This window comes from Carassius carassius, chromosome 28 (genome assembly GCF_963082965.1).
Source record: "Carassius carassius chromosome 28, fCarCar2.1, whole genome shotgun sequence".
Lineage (NCBI taxonomy): Eukaryota > Metazoa > Chordata > Actinopteri > Cypriniformes > Cyprinidae > Carassius > Carassius carassius.
The window spans coordinates 24,148,883-24,167,807 of record NC_081782.1 but is presented as its reverse complement, the minus strand read 5'-3'; the positions used below and the strand labels follow the sequence as shown (position 1 = coordinate 24,167,807).

Below are 18,925 nucleotides of genomic sequence, written 5' to 3'. Positions count from 1 at the left end.
TTTGTCATTAAACACTTATCCCCATGTTGTTCCAAACCTCTATGGGACAGTCTCAAGCCTCCCGGTTTTTTCCAAAATATCTTAAATTGTGTTCTGAAGACGAATTAATCTTTTACAGGTTTGGAACAACATGGGGGTAAGTGATTAATGACAAAATTTTAATTTTGGGGTAAAGTATCCCTTTAATCATAAATTATAGTAGGAATACCTGTTAATAAAGCATTTGATAACAATATTGCTCTGTATAAATAAGATGTATAAATGTGCATTTAAGTAGATTATAAATCAGTTACTTACCGTATTTTCCGGACTATAAGTCGCACCTTCTTTCATAGTTCCTGTGACTTATAGTCAGGTGCGACTTATTTATAAAAAGTAATTTGACATGAACCAAGAGAAATTAACCAAGAGAAAACATTACCGTCTACAGCCGCGAGAGGGCGCTCTATGCTGCTCAATGCTCCTGTAGTCTACACTGAAAACATAGGGCGCCCTCTCGCGGCTGTAGACGGAAATTTTTTCTCTTGGTTCTTGGTTGTAAATAAATGCGACTTGTAGTCCAGTGCGACTTATATATGTTTTTTTCCTCGTCGTGACGTATTTTTGGACTGATGCGACTTACTTAGGTGCGACTTATAGTCCGAAATATACGGTATACATTCTAATTTATCTTATAAACCACTGGAAACTCCTAAATAACTAGTTTATAAATAATGTAATACTTATATATACTATTAATTATATACATATATATATATATATATATATATATATATATATATATATATATATAGACCATTGATAAAGAATGAAAATACAATAATTAAAAACATTATAGATATGCTTATACATAAAGAATAAAACATAATTGTACTTAGAAAGTGCTTATTAATGTCTATTAATGTAGGGATAAAGCATTATAAATCATGAATTGATTGTTTACTAATGTTAAAATATAATAACTACACAGTATGAATCATTAGACTAAGAAGGAGTCTGTGCTATTTGCATTGCACCCATCCTGCACTTAAGTGTGAACTGTAGTTTCAATTTCAGGAGTTGCCCTGCTATTGCCTGTGCTAATTATACCCAATGTATTTACAACTTTGAAAAAGTACTATCTCGCCAGCAGGGACTTTCTGAGGGGCATTTTTTTTTACCCGGAACTTTATTTAGTTCCTGGTTCCTGTGGTGGAAACACACCGTGTACCAGGCCAAAGTCCCTAGTTCCTATATATTGTTCCTATATATATATATATATATATATATATATATATATATATATATGTATATGTATATATATATGTATATGTGTGTGTGTTCAATACATTAAAATGTATTATAGGACTTATTTTAAGGTCGGTTATGTAAGAATGATTTTGGAACAGTGGACTGCTTTGGAAGCTTCTCTTGTGTGCACATCTCAGTCAATAAATCATGGCTCAGACAATATTACAGGGTCTCACATTTACTTACATGTGTCTTTAGATTCGACAGTTTCGAGACTCAAAGAGGAACACAGCAGAAGAGGATGAGGAAGTGCAAGAGGTCTCTTATTTATTTTTCTCGCTATACAGTACACTAACTTCTTTTCACATTCATAATTTACTAACATTCCTATGTAAATTAACCTAGCAACATTCATTCTGTTTCAGGCTATAATTCGTGCAAAAGCTCATAGGGACTGCAGTGATTCTGTTAGAGATGATGACCTCAACCTACCAGATGAGACAGCTGACATTGCTGTGGAGTCAGATGAAGAGTACACTTCTGCTCCTACAATCCGTGGAAGGGGGCGTGGCTCCAGAGGTTCAAGCAGAAGAGGAAGAGGAAGAGGTATTTACACAAACCATAAACATTTACAAACGTATAAAAATTTCTTTGATCGCTACTGTAAGGTCCAGGCACTCGGCCCAAGGAAGGTATCCAGTGCTGGATGAAGGTTTCCTGCATGTTCGGTCTTTCAGCTCGTAGAGTTATTCATTTTAGGTTAAACTCAAATCTGACTCCATTGTATTATTTAATCTGACTCCATTTTACCTCAAATTTAGGTTGGAATGCAAATTGGTTGTATGCCAGTTTCTAGGTATTATTATTCTGACATTTGATTATTCTAGTTAAACTCTTTATTTTATATTAACTCGTTCATTCGTGTGCTCATGTTGCTAACAAGGATTCAACGTAATCTACTAGAGTCAATAATAATTACAGAGTAAAACAGAATAAAATCAAATGTAACAATTCATTATCCGTCAGGTAAATATGTATTCTGCCAATTACATATCCAATTCAAAAATATTAAATCATATCAATACAAAACATCAAATTCTCAAAGATGCTTCTAAAAGTAAAATAAGCATACCTGACCTTAGAAAATACATAGTATGAAGTGAAGAGACACTCAACACACCACAGGCTTTCTGGCTACAGAACTGCCCTGATCCTTTTGCTGCAATGGTTTAAATACCTCAGACCAAGAAAAACATCCCCCAAGATGGAGACAGGAACTAACAATTGGAATTTGCATTACCTCCGGTCCCAAGCCTGGGTGGTTTTACAACCCAAAGGGAACATAAGGGTAATTTACATGGAGGACCCTGGGAAAGGACACTCTCATCACAGTAATCAAGATATCTCTTGACTCTTCAAATCTGTATTATCTTCTAATCTACTTTTGTAAGATTGAGACCATTGTACCAGTTGCACTGAGACATTTCAAATGATACTAGACATGAGTGTTAGTTCACTTGCATTGACATTTTCATGTAATCATTCTGGGCAGACTGAGTAGAAGGAAGAATGGGTGAAGGGATTTAAAATGAAACAAATTCCCAGAAGGGAAGGGGGTCTCCTGCACCTCCACTCTGTGGGGTGTCTCGAAGATGCCTGTGTATGTTTGTATTGTCTGTTTCTCAGGAGATCAAAGTATATCAGGTTCTTTCATCCTTACACTACTAATGCCGCGTTTCCACCGAAATTACCCGGAACATTTGTACCAGGAACTCCCCCCCCCCCCCAGACCTGTTGCTTTCTGCGTTTCCACCGCGGGGTAAAGTACCGGGAAGATTAGGCAAATAGACTGGTGACGTAGCTCTGCGAGCGTTTCTCAATACAAAGTACGCTGATTTTGGATGTGCATCCTCCTCGGTAGTTCAGACTTTGTGCATTTGTCTCGGGAGTGTGGTGTCCACGACGAGCAAGTCCGGTAAATCTGTAAACAGCAGTGTACTTGATAACTTCAGTAAGCTGACCATGGCTACTGCAATTTTCCTCTCTGTATATTTACAATAAAAAGAAATAGGATATCAAATACCACTGCCTCCTTTCGTTTTCATTTTAACATAAGAACAGCTGCAGAAATGTACTTAGTTCAGGGATATGTGTATATATATATATATATATATATATATATATATATATATATACAGCCATTACAATGAAACGAAATATTATATAAATTTGCCTTTTTTATTTTCATTTTAACATATAGATAAATTGAATACAGACCAAAGAAAACCTGTTAGATTTACCCCACAGCTGAATTATATTTTATGTTTAACCACTAAAGAGAAATCGGAGCCAGCGGCACACATCAGAAGGTCTAGCCTAGGTGAGGCTGCTTCTCGGCGGATAGATGATCACTGAGCTCTCGCTGATTGCGTGGAGCTGACCGTCTCTGAGATCGGCGAAAATAGGCGCTGTCTTTATAAATAAACCACAGATTTGAGTTTTAAACAACTACATTCTCGCCTGAAATACTTTTAAAATTACATTTCATGACACAATAACACTAATATTTTGAAAATGATCCGAATAAATGCTGCTTGAACTCAGCTGACCATGGCTACTGCAATTTTCCTCTCAGTTTATTTACAACAAAACGAAATTGGATATCAAATACCACTGCCTCCTTTCGTTTTCATTTAAACATAATAACAGCTACAGAAATGTACTTAGTTCAGGGATATGTGTATATACAGCCATTACAATGAAACGAAATATTAAATTCGCCTTTTTATTTTCATTTTAACATATAGATAAATTGAATACAGACCAAAGATAACCTGTTAGATTTACCCAAAACGAATTATATTTTATGTTTAACCACTAAAGAGACATCAGAGCCAGCGGCACATATCAGAAGGTCTAGCCGAGGTGAGGCTGCTTCTCGGCGGATACATGATCACTGAGCTCCCGCTGATCGCCTGGAGCTCACCGTCTCTGAGATCGGCGAAAAACACATTTTTAAATAGGCACTGTCTTTATAAATAAACCACAGATTTGAGTTTTAAACAACTACATTCTCGCCTGAAATACTTTTAAAATTACATTTCATGACACAATAACAGTAATATTTTGAAAATGTTGATCCGAATAAATGGTGGTTGAACTCAACCAATGCTGCCTGAACTCAACCAAACAGGATGTTTAGCGCCCAAGTCCCGCTCCCGAAAGTTCCGGAACTTTGAAAAAGTACCACCTCGCCAGCAGGGACTTTCTGAGGGGCATTTTTTTACCCGGAACTTTTAGTTCCTGGTTCCTGCAGTGGAAACACACCGAGTACCAGGCCAAAGTCCCTAGTTCCTGGGTAAAGTTCCTGCGGTGGAAACGGGGCATAACAGGTGGTGGAACCCTTTTTTGAGCCGAGGTGAATAAATTAATATGTGGACTCATCTTTAATTAAAACGTTTTGGTATTCCAGTTATTTTCTAACCTTAATTTTGTACCTAAGGCTGGGTGAAATACTGGTACAAATCTCAAGTATTATTTCTATCACAGTTGTGCTGGTGTCTCTGAACCACTTTTTCGTTCGGGTGGAATTTTATTTACATTGTTATTTGCAAAATTGTTGCATCTCTGATAGGCTGCTGCTTTCAAACATTCCCATGCATTGTTCAGATTAGTCATTGCTAAAACACTGTAGTTTTGTTTTGTGTGTACTCGCTGACTGAATTCTCTCATCATAAATGAGAAAGTGCAGATGTACGTACTAGGGGTGTGCCCAACTAAGGATTCTCATAGTCGAATCGGAATTATCGAATCTTGCTGATATTCGACTGATAGTCGAATTATATGTTTGGGGGCGGGGCAAAATACATTGAGTCAAATCAGACATTCGACTAACATAATCAATGATGTTAACACACAGGGAAAATGTGTAACAAATGCAACAAATGGGGTAAATAATGTTTTTATGTTTTGATTTAAAGATAACACTAAATGTCAGCGAAACAATTCACAATTTTTACAATAGTGCTTTCATTATAAAGTTAGCCTATATGACAATAGTTATTAATGTTCTGCAATAGTGTTGTCAAAAGCTTAAAAAAAGACTAAAAAAAAAAAAATGAAAATGTGACGGTACCAGGTTTCTTTAAGTACCGGTGGTACCGGTGGTACCGAGGTCCCGTTCAAACCCGGTTCTTGATGCATACAGCGATATGATTATGATTACCGTGAAGCAGAAGACGCGGACGGAATCTCAAAATCCAGTCATGAAAATGAAACTTACATTTTAATACGGACAGTCAAAGAATTTGTCAAAGTTAGCATAATTGAATCAAATCAAATCTCCATATGGACCAGTATTTTTAAATGTTAAGCCGCAAAAGTTGGTTGAAATCTGAATCCTGCATGTTCTGCGTGTCTCTGTGTGAATGAATGAATGGCAGAGACGTGCGGGTTTGTTTACTACATAGCAACCCTCTAAATTGCGAGTACACCACTCGCATATGCTACTAAATCTTCCTTCTGGCGACTTAATGATTTCAAAATAGTGGCATATCTATGGAAATCTTCAGCTTTTAAGAATAGCTGGGTTTTCCGATAATGTTAGTGTGTGGAGTTAATGTGCAAATGGCAATCTCATTGGCTGGCGCTCACCTATTATCGTTCGTTGTGATTTCAGCAAATCAGTTTGAGCGAATGCACAAAACCTGATTAATATTCATGAATCCAGCAGCTAATTAATCATTAATAATCTTTAGTGTGTTTTTATAGTTCTTCTTCTTAGAATTCGTATCAATATTATCTTATCAGTATTCTTGTTAGTTTTTCTCACCTCCTTTTTTTTTTTACAGAATGACTGAATGACAAAAAAAAGCACCACCACCATTCCAGTTACAATGTTCATTTAAAATGACTAATATGCATTTAAACATGGTTATCAAGTTTACTTCTAATTACTAAAGTTCTATTATATATCAGTCTGGCGAGTAAACTAAAATATTTAATGGCCAATGGCGATTCAATTGCAGAGGTGTCCGTAGAGGGTTGCATAGACTGAAGCGCGTGACATTTGCAGTAATTTCAGCATCTGCCATCTCAATGAGGGCATAAATACATAAACAACATCACCAGAACTGTTCTGAGTCACTTCACAAGCATTTTACCGTTTCATTTGAGTAAAACCAGTGTCAGTTTAAAGGTATTCACGGCAACCCGTCAAAATAAGTTCATTTTTACAAGAAGGCATTGTGCTAGAAATATTACTATTATTTAGTAGAATGTATGTGATACTGCTACTACTGTTACAAAAAATTTATAAAACTTTTTAAAGAAATAAATCACACAATATTTCTTCCATGTTTTAATTTTAATAGCAAATCCTTTATTTACCAAAAAATAGAATGTGTTTAAATTTCAATAATTAAAAGACAAATAAAATTTGGGTGAAACTTGTTTACTGTTTTTTGTATAATTGTATTACTCGTAAAAAAACTTTAATCACAATTTTAAATAAGTATAAAGAATGGCATTGGTTTTATTTTTAGTGATAAAAAGTGTTTTTTTAATTATTTTTTTTATTAGCATATTGTGTTTTGCTTTGGTACCGAAATTGGTACCGAGAACCGTGGATTTTCACTGGTATCGGTACCGAATACTGAAATTTTGGTACCGTGACAACACTATTCTGCAAGATGACCAGTAGAGTGAGCATTTGATAGCAAGTTTTTAATCAATGGGATTAAACTCATAATTTCATGTAGAATATGCTTCGTTATTTATACAACATAATGTTAACATTAGTACTTATAGGCTATCTGCAAAAAGAGCCCGAATGCAAATTAACATATCTGTGGGGCTCTGAATGCGAACTCCTTTTGTGGACGCTTTCTTCACGAAACAATGTGCAGAAACACGCCAGCTACACTCTAAACATTCACAGTGTTTTATTATAATGGTGTTCTCATTATAATGGTATGGGTGTGACAGTCCAGTCATAGTTATTAATATTCTGCTTTGTTGTTTGTCCTGCTCGCGCTGTGCACTGAAGAGATATCACCGTAGTATTACAATGAAGTGCTTGACTCAAAACCAAATGCATATTATATCCGGTAAATAATATATCCACTATATATATATATATATATATATATATATATATATATATATTTATACATACACCGGCTAAAAGGTTTTGAAATCACTTGTACCCTACCTGTTAGAAAAAAATCCATTCTCTGCCTGTGTCAGTTTGAGTCTTGGTAAAGTTTTAAATCCCTGCCGCCAAGATGCTCCTTTGTCGGTCACAGATTATGGAAAGTGAAACATAAATCCATAGGGGTGGTTGGATTTATTCACGCACTTTAAAATATTTATTTGATGCTTCTTTCTTTTCAGATTCTTATTCACGGCTTTATCATAATAGGCTGCATATTAACTTATTGGGAGAAAACCGCAAGTTCTATGTGAAATCAGACATTTGAGCGCTCACATATAGTCAGAATGGCATAATCATAACAGCCCGCGAATATTCGACTGTGAGATTGGTAGTCGAATCGGGCTCCACGAATCTAAGCATCGAATCGTCGATTATTTGGGTCATCCCTAGTATAGTGTTGTCACGATACCAAATTTATTGTTTTGATACCGATACCTAGTCAAGAATTGCGATTTCAATACTTTTTCGATACTTTTCCTGAAAAGGGAAAATACACTCTCAAATATCATTGCTGTGCTTTATTTTAAAACCTGGACAAAATTCTAATCATATAACACACTAATAAATGAACATATGAACAGCAGATATATTAAACATTTGAACAAAATATGAAATATTATTAACAATTCGTCTAACTCTCGCATGCTTTTTAAAACATTTTCCTCACTTCTTTGTCCTCCTCCCCCTCCTGCTTCATCTCTAATAGCTGATGACTTTGCAACGTTTTTCATTAATAAAATTAAACACATTAGTGCACAATTTTCCACACCACAATCAGTCAAGATCATATCACCAGCAAACTTACACTCATTTACATCCTTGTCTTCACTCTCTGAGGCAGAAGTCTCAAAACTCATCCTTTCTAATCACCCTACTACTTGCCCGCTTGATCCTATTCCATCTCATCTCCTTCAAGCCATTTCTCCTGCAGTTGTACTTGCACTCACTCACATCATCAACACATCCCTCCACACTGGTGTCTTTCCCTCATCATTTAGACAGATAACTCCACTACCTAAGAAACCCAACCTCAACCCATCTCTTTTAGAGAACTACAGACCAGTTTCCCTTCTTCCTTTCATTGCAAAAACACTTGAACGAGCTGTGTTCAACCAAGTGTCTACATTTCTCACACACAACAACCTCCTTGACAGCAACCAATCAGCCTTGCTCTCAGTTGTTGAAGCTCTAAGACTGGCAAGAGCAGAATCAAAATCTTCAGTACTTATTCTGCTTGATCTGTCCGCTGCTTTTGACACGGTTAACCACCAGATCTTCCTATCAACCCTACTGGCAAAAGGCATCTCAGGAACCACACTTCAATGGTTTGAGTCTTACCTATCAGATAGGTCCTTCAAAGTATCTTGGAGAGGTGAGGGGTCCAGGTCACAACATCTAACTACTGGGGTGCCTTAGGGCTCAGTTCTTGGACCACTTCTCTTCTCTGTCTACATGGCATCATTAGGTTCTGTCATTCAGAAACATGGCTTTTCATATCACTGCTATGCTGATGACACTCAACTCTACCTCTCATTCCATCCTTATGATCCGACGGTAGCTATTCGCATCTCAGCTTGTCTAACAGACATTTTCCTGGATGATGGACCATCACCTTTAACTCAACCTTGCCAAGACAGAACTGCTTGTGATTCCAGCAAATCCATCGTTTCATCACAATTTCACCATCAAGTTAGTCACATCAACCATAACTCCTTCAAAAACAGCTAGAAGCCTTGGAGTTATTATTGATGATCAGCTGACTTTCTCAGACCACACTGCTAAAACTGTCCGATCCTACAGATTTGCTTTATTCAACATCAAGAAGATCAAGCCCCTTCTTTCGGAACATGCTGCACAACTCCTTGTTCAAGCTCTTGTTCTGTCCAGGCTGGACTATTGCAATGCCCTCTTGGCAGGTCTTCCAGCCAATTCTATCAAACCTTTACAATTAATTCAGAACGCGGCAGCAAGATATATTTTTAATGAGCCAAAAAGATTACACCTCACACCTCTGTTTATCAATTTGCACTGGCTTCCAATAGCTTATCGCATAAAATTCAAGGCATTGATGTTTGCCTACAAAACTACCACTGGCTCTGCACCCATTTACCTAAATTTGTTACTTCAAACTTATGTGCCCTCTAGAAGCTTACTTTCTGCAAGTGAAAGTCGCTTGATTGTGCCATCCCAAAGAAGCTCAAAGTCACTTTTACGGACTTTTAAATTAAAGGTTCCCTCCTGGTGGAATGACCTCCCCAACTCAATCCGGGCAGCTGAGTCCTTAGCCATCTTCAAGAATCGGCTTAAAACACATCTCTTCCATCTTTATTTGACCCTCTAACTTTTACACTCACTATTCTAATTCTATTATTTAAAAAAATCTAACTACCTTTCTAATCTTGTATTCTGTTTTCTTTTCATTTATTATGCAATTGTATGTTGTGTGTGTATGTGTAAAGATCTCTAACACTAGCTTGCTCTATTCTTTTTTTTATTATATTATTTAAAATCCCATGCTTCGTGTACTGTGTTAACATAACTGAGACTTGTTATACCACTTATATATCATTTCTCTTTTTGTGGTTTTTGATTTGCTCCACTGTCCTCATCTGTAAGTCGCTTTGGATAAAAGCGTCTGCTAAATGAATAAATGTAAATGTAAATGAAATATCAAAATATAAAAAATAAATTAGAGCAATGACATTCAAGGTAAAAAAAATAAATAAATTTAGCAGAATTATCTCAGTTATCATAAGAAACATAAGAGTAATACATTTTTCTTGATTCTGAACTTTGAATAAAAATATGAACAGCGATTTATATTAAACAATGTTTCTGAACTCATAAGATTAAATGTCAAAAGATAAATAATATCAATTTAAGCAAAGCGCATGCGCAGGTAGCCCGTAATCAGCTCTGTGAACGGTTTAATCCTGTCAAAGAGTTAATCAAGATGTGATGAAGCATGTGATTTGTTGAATGTAGTGAACCCATACGCCCTTCCCTGAACGAGATCGAGAGATCTTCTCATTCGTGAACAAGTTGAATGAACTGATACATCTTGTTTATGAACAAAATGAATGAGTATACAGGGTCAGTGAGCCAAGCATGTAAATCTCAATCAGCATATCCAAAGCGCAGTTATAGGTGCTTTGCAGATACGCTTGTTTTCATATTTAGCATACAGAACATAACTCCACGTTTAATCCCCGATTAATGTGAATATTATATATGAACTGTCTGACCAAACAATTAAAATGTTAATTATGCAAGAAAACCTCGTGCTTTGTTCATCTGAACAACTTATTTAAACTATTTAATGCGATTATGCACACATTTTAGTAAAGCCAAATCAGTTTAGTAAAGCCACTAATGCAGCCATCTCGCTGTAGTGCTTTTTTGCTGCTTGCGTGAGGAGAAAAAACAAAGACATCCATAGGGAGGCACTGGAAGCGTGCGTTACACACACCAACATGAAATATGTCTCTTACAAATCTGGAACGCAGTCATTCTTTGAAGTTTCGATAATAATAAATTTAGGAATCTTGACGTTTTTAATTTCCGAGAATCGCGATACTTTTGAAGTATCGGTGCACCGTGCAACACTACCCTAGTACATACCATTTGGGTAAGAGATTAATTTATCATACGGTGTTAACTGCTTCAACGACTATAATGGGAGACTTTTTGAGTGTGCTGAAACTCACACTGGACTGAATTAGACTTGTGCCGGTATTTGGTAATGCGATATAACACGGTAATGAATATGTAAGATATTGTTATCGTGGGCACTTCTAAATACCACAAATAATTATATTACAAATGATTCTGAATTTGGAATGCGTTTTAAGAATACTATTCCCATCAACTGGTCAAAATGCACAACACCGCTGTATGCTGCTTGAAAGACTCTGTGCGCTCCGATGTAAACAAGCACGTAAGAGAAGCACATGGAGGAACACATGAGAGACATGCTGAATGAAAGCACATTCACTCTCTGACAGCAGATGATGCTAAACTGCATAAAATGTCCTTACCCTGGAAACCCCTTAAATAAACCAGCTGAAATTTTTTTTTGAATATTTAAATAATTTTAAATAGCCATTCAGATGTGTGTATTTGCTATGATGTTCATCACAGTGCCAAATACTTAAGTATTAAGACTTAATAGGTTATTTTAATCTGGACTACAACATGCCATATATATAGTTTGAAAATGTTTAGATTTTTTATTGTTAATTCACACTACATCAGGGCTTCATTTTTAATCTTAGTTAATTGGTTAACATAAACTGCCACATGACAAATTCGTCTGAACATTCATTAATCTTTGGTATTTCAATATTTAATAATAAAACGTTGATAAAATGTAAAGTTGCAACTGTATTATTTAATGAGCTCACATGAACTATGACTATACTGTATTTTTTTTTTACAAAGATTGATAACTTCTGTAGCAAATGTAGCTATTGTGAATGTTAATGGTTAACTAATGAGATTGTAAAGTGATACCTATGGGTTTTTATAGTTCTTTTGAACTTTAATCTGTGTGAAACTTTTTTAACTTTATATAATTTTCTTTATTGTTTTATTTTATATAAATGTTCAGTTATTTTTGTTATTAGAAAAAAGTTATTTAATCTATTATATTATACTATATTTTGAGCACTCTTTTGAACTAAATTTCAATACCGTGATAATACCGTTTACCGTGATAAAAGCATGATCAATTAATCGCAACAGGAAAATTTGATACCGGCATATCCCTAGACTGAATTCAGCGATAATGTTCAGTCTACCTTCTAGTACCTAGAGCCTTTAACCTGTTAGCCAGCACCCCCATTATGGGACTCACAGCTGAAAGTGCTGTACCTTACTTATAATTGTAACAGTTTCCTACTTCAGTGTGTTACAAACATAATTTTGGTGTCTTTGGATAGAAGACCCTTTGGGCTTTACTTTTTATCAACCAGATTTGATTATGCTCAAAAATGTTTAAAGTTATAGACACTGAAGTGCCTTGATTTTTTTTTAACCACACTTAAATATTATTTATTTGATATAAAAATACATGAAATGAGTCCTAGAGCAATCTAGAAAAGTAATGGGTTGAAAGTCACATATCTCATGAGTTTCTATTTCAAATCTGAATAAGATATCATGAAAAATGAGGCTTCTGCAAATATTTTTATGAGACTATGTCTAGACCCCCCCACCCCCCACCAAATATAAAAATATATTTACCAACAGTATTGAAGGCTTCTACAAACTATTTCGTCAGTAAACATACCACTGCTTAGTTTTTTTCAATTATAAAACACTAGACAGGAACTTAAACATCATATAAGTGATTTATTTGAGCACTAGAAAAATACAATAAGAATAATTTGAGTAAGAAAAATAAGCATAAGAAAAATAAAAAAAAGATTTAAAGGGATAGTTCACTCTCAAATTAAATTTTGGTATGTTTTAGCTTACCTCAAGGACATCCAAGATGTAGGTTTCTTTGTTCCTGCAGTATTTCCCATTTTGATATTTTTAGGTCAAACCGTTCTTGTCTGTGACTCATATAATGGAGGTCTATGGTCACCACCTCAAAGAGCATGCACAGAGGAGTCCACATTAAACAATTACCCATCGTAAGTACACATTGATGACCTAAGACACGAAACGAGTGGTTTGTGTAAGAAAACGAACAGTATTTATATCGTTTTTACCTCTTGTACACAACCACGTCCAACTGATCTGAGTGCGCGAGTGCTTCCTGATGTGACGTGCACGGCGCTCTGGCTTAGTCTGCGCAAGCCCGGAGTGCGCCGGAAGTGATATCTCGCGCATGAACGTCACTCATTGTTTACTGTTTACCACACGATACACCACCAATCTGCACTGTCTGAAATATAATGCAGTAATTGTAATTAATTAATTTGTTTATAATGCACCCTATAATATAATTTTATTATATAATTTATAATAAAAATACAACACATTACTCACTCTGTTGACAGTGTGCCATTGGGTCCCTCTGGCATTGGATGTCGCCTCCAGTTTATACGTGGCAAACTAAACACAACGTGCAAAACGCTGCGACTCAACAGCGGAGATTTCCATTCAGGCAGGTGTGTGATGCGATACTATCAATGTCCTCGTCGTCGACTTGTAGTTGTGGCATTGCTATGTTCCATTCGTGACAACATATGCTCTCCACTTCTGTTGGCATCTCACAACACTTGCTACTAAAACACCACCAATTTTGAAGAGATCTCTGTCTCTCTGAGGCTTGAAGACGTGTTGCTGCAGCGGATCGCTCCTGAGTACTTGGTCTGTGTATTCTGGTTCAAATAAATATGGTTGTGAAAAAAATTAAATGTTGTCTATGGATATATTGAAATCGTCTTCCATTGCAATTTCCTGTACGTCTAAATATGTTTAGATCTTCACAGTGAAAGGTAACACTTCCGAAATCTCTGTGTAAACCATAGACAGTAAGTGTAAACAATGAGTGATGTACACGCGCGAGAGATCACTTCTGGCGCTCTCTGCACTTGCGCAGACTAAGCCAGAGCGCGCGCGCGCACGTCACATCAGGAAGCACTCGCGCACTCAGATCAGTTGGACGTGTTTGTGTACAAGAGGTAAAATAAATACTGTTCGTTTTCTTACACAAACCGCTCGTTTCGTGTCTTAGGTCATCAGTGTGTACTTAGTGCGTAATTGTTTAATTTGGACTCCTCTGTGCCTGCTCTTTGAGGTGGTGACCATAGACCTCCATTATATGAGTCACAGACAAGAACAGTTTGACCTAAAAATATGCACTTAATTCATCTTTCAACTTTATTGTCATTGTTCACAGTACAAGTACAGACAGAGAAACAATGGGTAATAATTAAATGTTTATTTCTTTATGTATGCATTGCATTTTATGCATTTAAAAAATAAAAATACAAATTTTCTAAAAAAGGAAACTTAGTTGTTCATTTTAAGAGACCCAGGAGTCTTATTTTCTCTTGCATAATTAATATTGCACTTTAATTAAGCAAAAACACATTTTATCCGATTACTCGATTAATCGAGGGAATTTTTGCCGTTTTTTACTACAAAGAAGCAGTTTCTGACTGTGAGTTATTCCATAACGGACGCAAACAGTTCTGTCGCTGAAGAACTGAAATGTAAACAACAAGGAATTATGATCCATATTACAACGCTGTTGCTTCATTGGACTAAACGTGCTCCATGAGATGTCGTTCAGTGGACCCTTACCTTCCTAACTAAACCGGGATTTACAGCTGTGGATGTGTTTATGACGGATCTGGTATGTACTGCGTTTCCATTGTTCATGTTTTGATGTGTACTGCTTACACAAATGTAGCAAATACCGTCTTTATAAGCTTTCTATTGAAAAACAGCGATCTGACGTCGATGTTAGAGGCTTAGATATTTATAATGATACATAGTTTGTCAAGATTAAATTTGTCCCGTTTCATTTAATCTATTCGTAAACACTGACACGTGCGAGTTTAGGGGCGTTCAGGAGGCCCACGTTCTGGTGCTGGCTAACAGGTTAACCCAATGGGGTCTGAGGGTGTTTTGGGGCCCTGGAGAGGTTTTAATATGCCCTGACATCTGTGCTTTTTTCAGTTGCTTATAAACATATTAATGGCTAGCATTTAGTTACATTGTATTCAGGACAAACTGGGCTACAATAATATGTGAGCAGCATGAATGGACGTAATTGTATTTTTAAGAAAACAAAGTTTATGCATGCTTAGTGAAAAAATTAAATTTTAAAGTGACAGAAATAATCCCATAAAACACATAAAGAACATTTATTCACAAGACTTTTGAGAACTGGATCTTGTAATCTAGAGTTTTTGCTTCAAACCGATGTGAAAATCATCTTACTCATTCCAAGAAAACAATATATTGATTTAAATATTCTAAGACACTCATTGAAAGGGTGTATGCGAGGAGGCGTGAGTGTTCATGCATAATGCTGTGATTCACACTGGAAAAGACAAAGACCTGCATAATGAGCAACACATTGAGCCTTTCAGTCATGTGTGTGACTGAGAGGGAATTGCTACAAGAAAGAATGTGAGGGGAAAATAAATGTAGATTTTTTTTGTTTGTAGTTATATAGTTTATTTAGAGTATATATAACTAGCACATAAAATAACTTGAGATTCACTTGTGAGTGAAAAATGCTCCAAAACTTTTTCTAAATTAAAAACTAACCAAATATTAATAACTTTGCTATTACATACAAAACTGAACTATTTAATAGCTGAAACAGTAGTATTAGCTGTTTAGGGACTGTTTAGCTATTCAAATCAGGCACTAGAGCACCCCTTCATTCAGACATAGTGAAAGATCTGATAAGAATCAGTGTAGAGGGGCCAAGTCTAAAGATTTTGCTGCTAGAGAGCGTGTGGCCAGCTAAAGCCAAAGATCAGGAAGGCCAAAGTACAGGAGTTGGCCGTCCAAGGGGCATGTGACTGCAATCGAGGATAGTCCATAAAACACTGAGCCATGAGATGTTCAGTTCGAAGCCTTAAATTAGATTTTCTTTTTATTTAATTTATCTTGATGTTTTAAGTTTATTTTCAGCTCAGTGAAGCACTTTAAGCACCAACACTTTTTCAGTAAGTTACCTTTCTAGTAGAATTGTGCTTCAAATAAAGAACTTTTGCCAAGGTTACTGAGGAAGAGGACCTAAATGCAAAATGAACAAGAGAAGTTTATTGACAAATTAGACAAGGCACAATAGGATGAAGTGGTCTGAACGGTACTGACAGTAGGGTAGGGCATACAATACTGGAGCGGGGGGGGTTGGGTGACCGCCGAGAAGGACCCTGGTTGACAACCGAGTGCAGGACTGTAGAGGAGACAGCACTAGAGACCAGACTAGGGATATGCCGGTATCAAATTTTCCTGTTGCGATTAATTGCTCATGCTTTTATCATGGTAAACGGTATTATCAAGGTATTAAAATTTAGTTAAAAAAAGTGCTCAAAATACGGTATAACAGGTAAAAATGTTTTTCTTATAACAAAAATAACTGAACATTTAAATACAATAAAGCAATACAGAAAAATGTATAAAGTTAAAAGTTTTAACATTCACAATGAGCAATAGCTACATTTGCTACAGAAGTTATTCATCTTTGTTAAAAAATAAGTTTTAGTTCATGTTAGCTCATTAAATAACACTGTTGCAACTTTAGATTTTAACAACGTGTTATTAAATATTGTAAAGATGGATGAATATTCAGAAGAATATTTCATTGGCAGTTTATGCTAACCGATGAATTAACTAATGTTAAACATGAAGCTCTAATGTAAAATGTAAATTAACAATAAAAAAACCTATTAAGTCTTAATAATTAAGTATTTTGCACTGTGATGAACATCATAGCAAATACACAAATCTGATTGGCTATTTAAAATTATTTAAATATATGTTTTAGAAATTAGGGCAGCTGGTTTATTTGTGGGGTTTCAAGGGTGAGGACTGCATTTTCTGCAGTTTAGCGCCATCTGCTGTCAGATAGTGAGTGTGCTTTCATTCAGCGAGTCTTTCACCAGTTCCCCCATGTGCTTCTCTTGCCTGCTTGTTTACATCAGAGCACACACGTGTCATTCAAGCAGCATACAGTGGTGTTGTGCATTTTGAACAGTTGATGGGAATAGTGTTCTTAATGCATTCCAAATTCTGAATAATTTGTCATATATAATTATTCACGGTATTTAGAAGTGCCACACGATGACAATATCATGCATATTCATTACCGTGATATATCGCATTACCGAATACCGGTAATCTAGACCAGACCATAGCACCAGGAACCAAGGGCACCTGGCTATGGAGGTGAAGCTGCACACGTCAGACCTCCAGGTGGGGAGACCCAGTGGCCAGGGAGAAAGCAGGAGGCAAGACAGGAACAGACAGAACTCACAAAACACTAGACAAGACTCAAGACAACAAATGACAACAAGAGAACAAAGAAATAATAATAATAATAATAAATAACAGAACAAGAGCGAAAGGCAGATAAGAATGCTAAGACCGAGAAACAAGATAAAAGGGGAGCTTGAGAAATAACCAAATCTGACTAACCAAAGTAAACTAAAAGGCAAAGAAACAAATAAAAGAAAATAAAGTTCTAGAGATAACTGGAAAGACTAATGGAGAAATTAACTCAAAGTGAAAAATAAATACTTGAAAGAAACAAGTCAAACTCAAGAGAAACCTAAAATGAGATCCAATCAAAAAGAAAAACTGAAACTAAACTAGGGTAAACCTTGACAAAATAAACTTTAACTAATAAATACCAGACTTTAATAGACAAGGAAAAACTCTATTAGTAAAGATCTGCTAGCAAGCTAAGCAAACACTAACTCACACACAAAACGACCAGCCAACACATGAGGGAAAAGAGCACAATAAATAGGAAGAAAGCACACAAACACCAGGTGAGAACAATCAATTAACGAGCACCAAACAAGTACTAAACCAAGGGGCGTGGTAATGTGAAACAAGGGGGCAGGACAAAGGAGCCCATGGCCATAATAAACAAAGACAAATCCATGTGGTCCTACACAGGACAAACAGAAACACAGAACAAAGACAAAATAGACACAGCTGCCAGGGCAGAACCCCTGACAACTTTATGTTGACCAGATTGTTAGTTAATCATTCAGGCTACAAGACAATATTGCCTATATGGACAGTGATTTTTTTTTAAATAATTTTTTTTAAGTGAACTTGTAAAACTGCTATGTTAAATGCCATGCGGTCAGAAACTAAACTTTTTTTCTTAGATGCACCAGCACAAAAGAAACCTAAGAAAAAAAGTTAGGCGGGTTAGGGGTTTGTGTTGGCGGGGAAAGGATGTCACCTCCTGTTAAGTGTTTGTCTCCCTGGGAAAGAAGTGTATCCAGTCGTGGCCTAATGATTAGAGAGTTTGACTCCTAACCCTAAGGTTGTGGGTTCGAGTCTCGGGCCAACAGTAGCCGCATTTTCACTGTTGGGCCAGTGCGAGCCAGGGCTTAAAACAGGCCAGGTAGGGCTAATAGCCTCGGGCCAGTAGCACCGAGGCCAGAATAGCACAGGGTTACCACAGTCGAGCCTGAAGCTCCGCTGCGCGTCACTAAAACACGCCCTTTACACGCCTCTCAGGAACAACGTCACTCACGAAACCCCTTCATTTCACCAAAAAAAGAGAAGTTATCAGAAAACGAAGAAATAATTCACTGGAACTAGCGTGATTACAAAACGAACATGATAAAAGTGGCTGTTTGTTTGCATGCTTTGTAAAATATTTAAATTCAAAAGCATCAATGTATTACTATAGTAGAATAAGTGATACATTGATCATAATCAATTAATTTATCAGGACTCAAAATTAGTCACACAGAAATAAATTTATTTCTATTTTATTTATTTGTTTTTAACGCTTAAGCATTATGAAAATAGCCTGCT

At 36.2% G+C, this 18,925-nt stretch overlaps 1 protein-coding gene across 1 annotated transcript in view; it reads left to right on the top strand.

The window, feature by feature from the left end:
* mre11a (MRE11 homolog A, double strand break repair nuclease) overlaps positions 1-18,925 on the top strand; it is a 254,367-nt gene that overhangs the window by 150,283 nt on the left and 85,159 nt on the right. The window contains exons 14-15 of the mRNA XM_059514860.1: positions 1,489-1,548; positions 1,656-1,836. Of these exons, the coding sequence (XP_059370843.1) occupies positions 1,489-1,548; positions 1,656-1,836 (241 nt within the window). The remainder of the gene's footprint in view (positions 1-1,488; positions 1,549-1,655; positions 1,837-18,925) is intronic.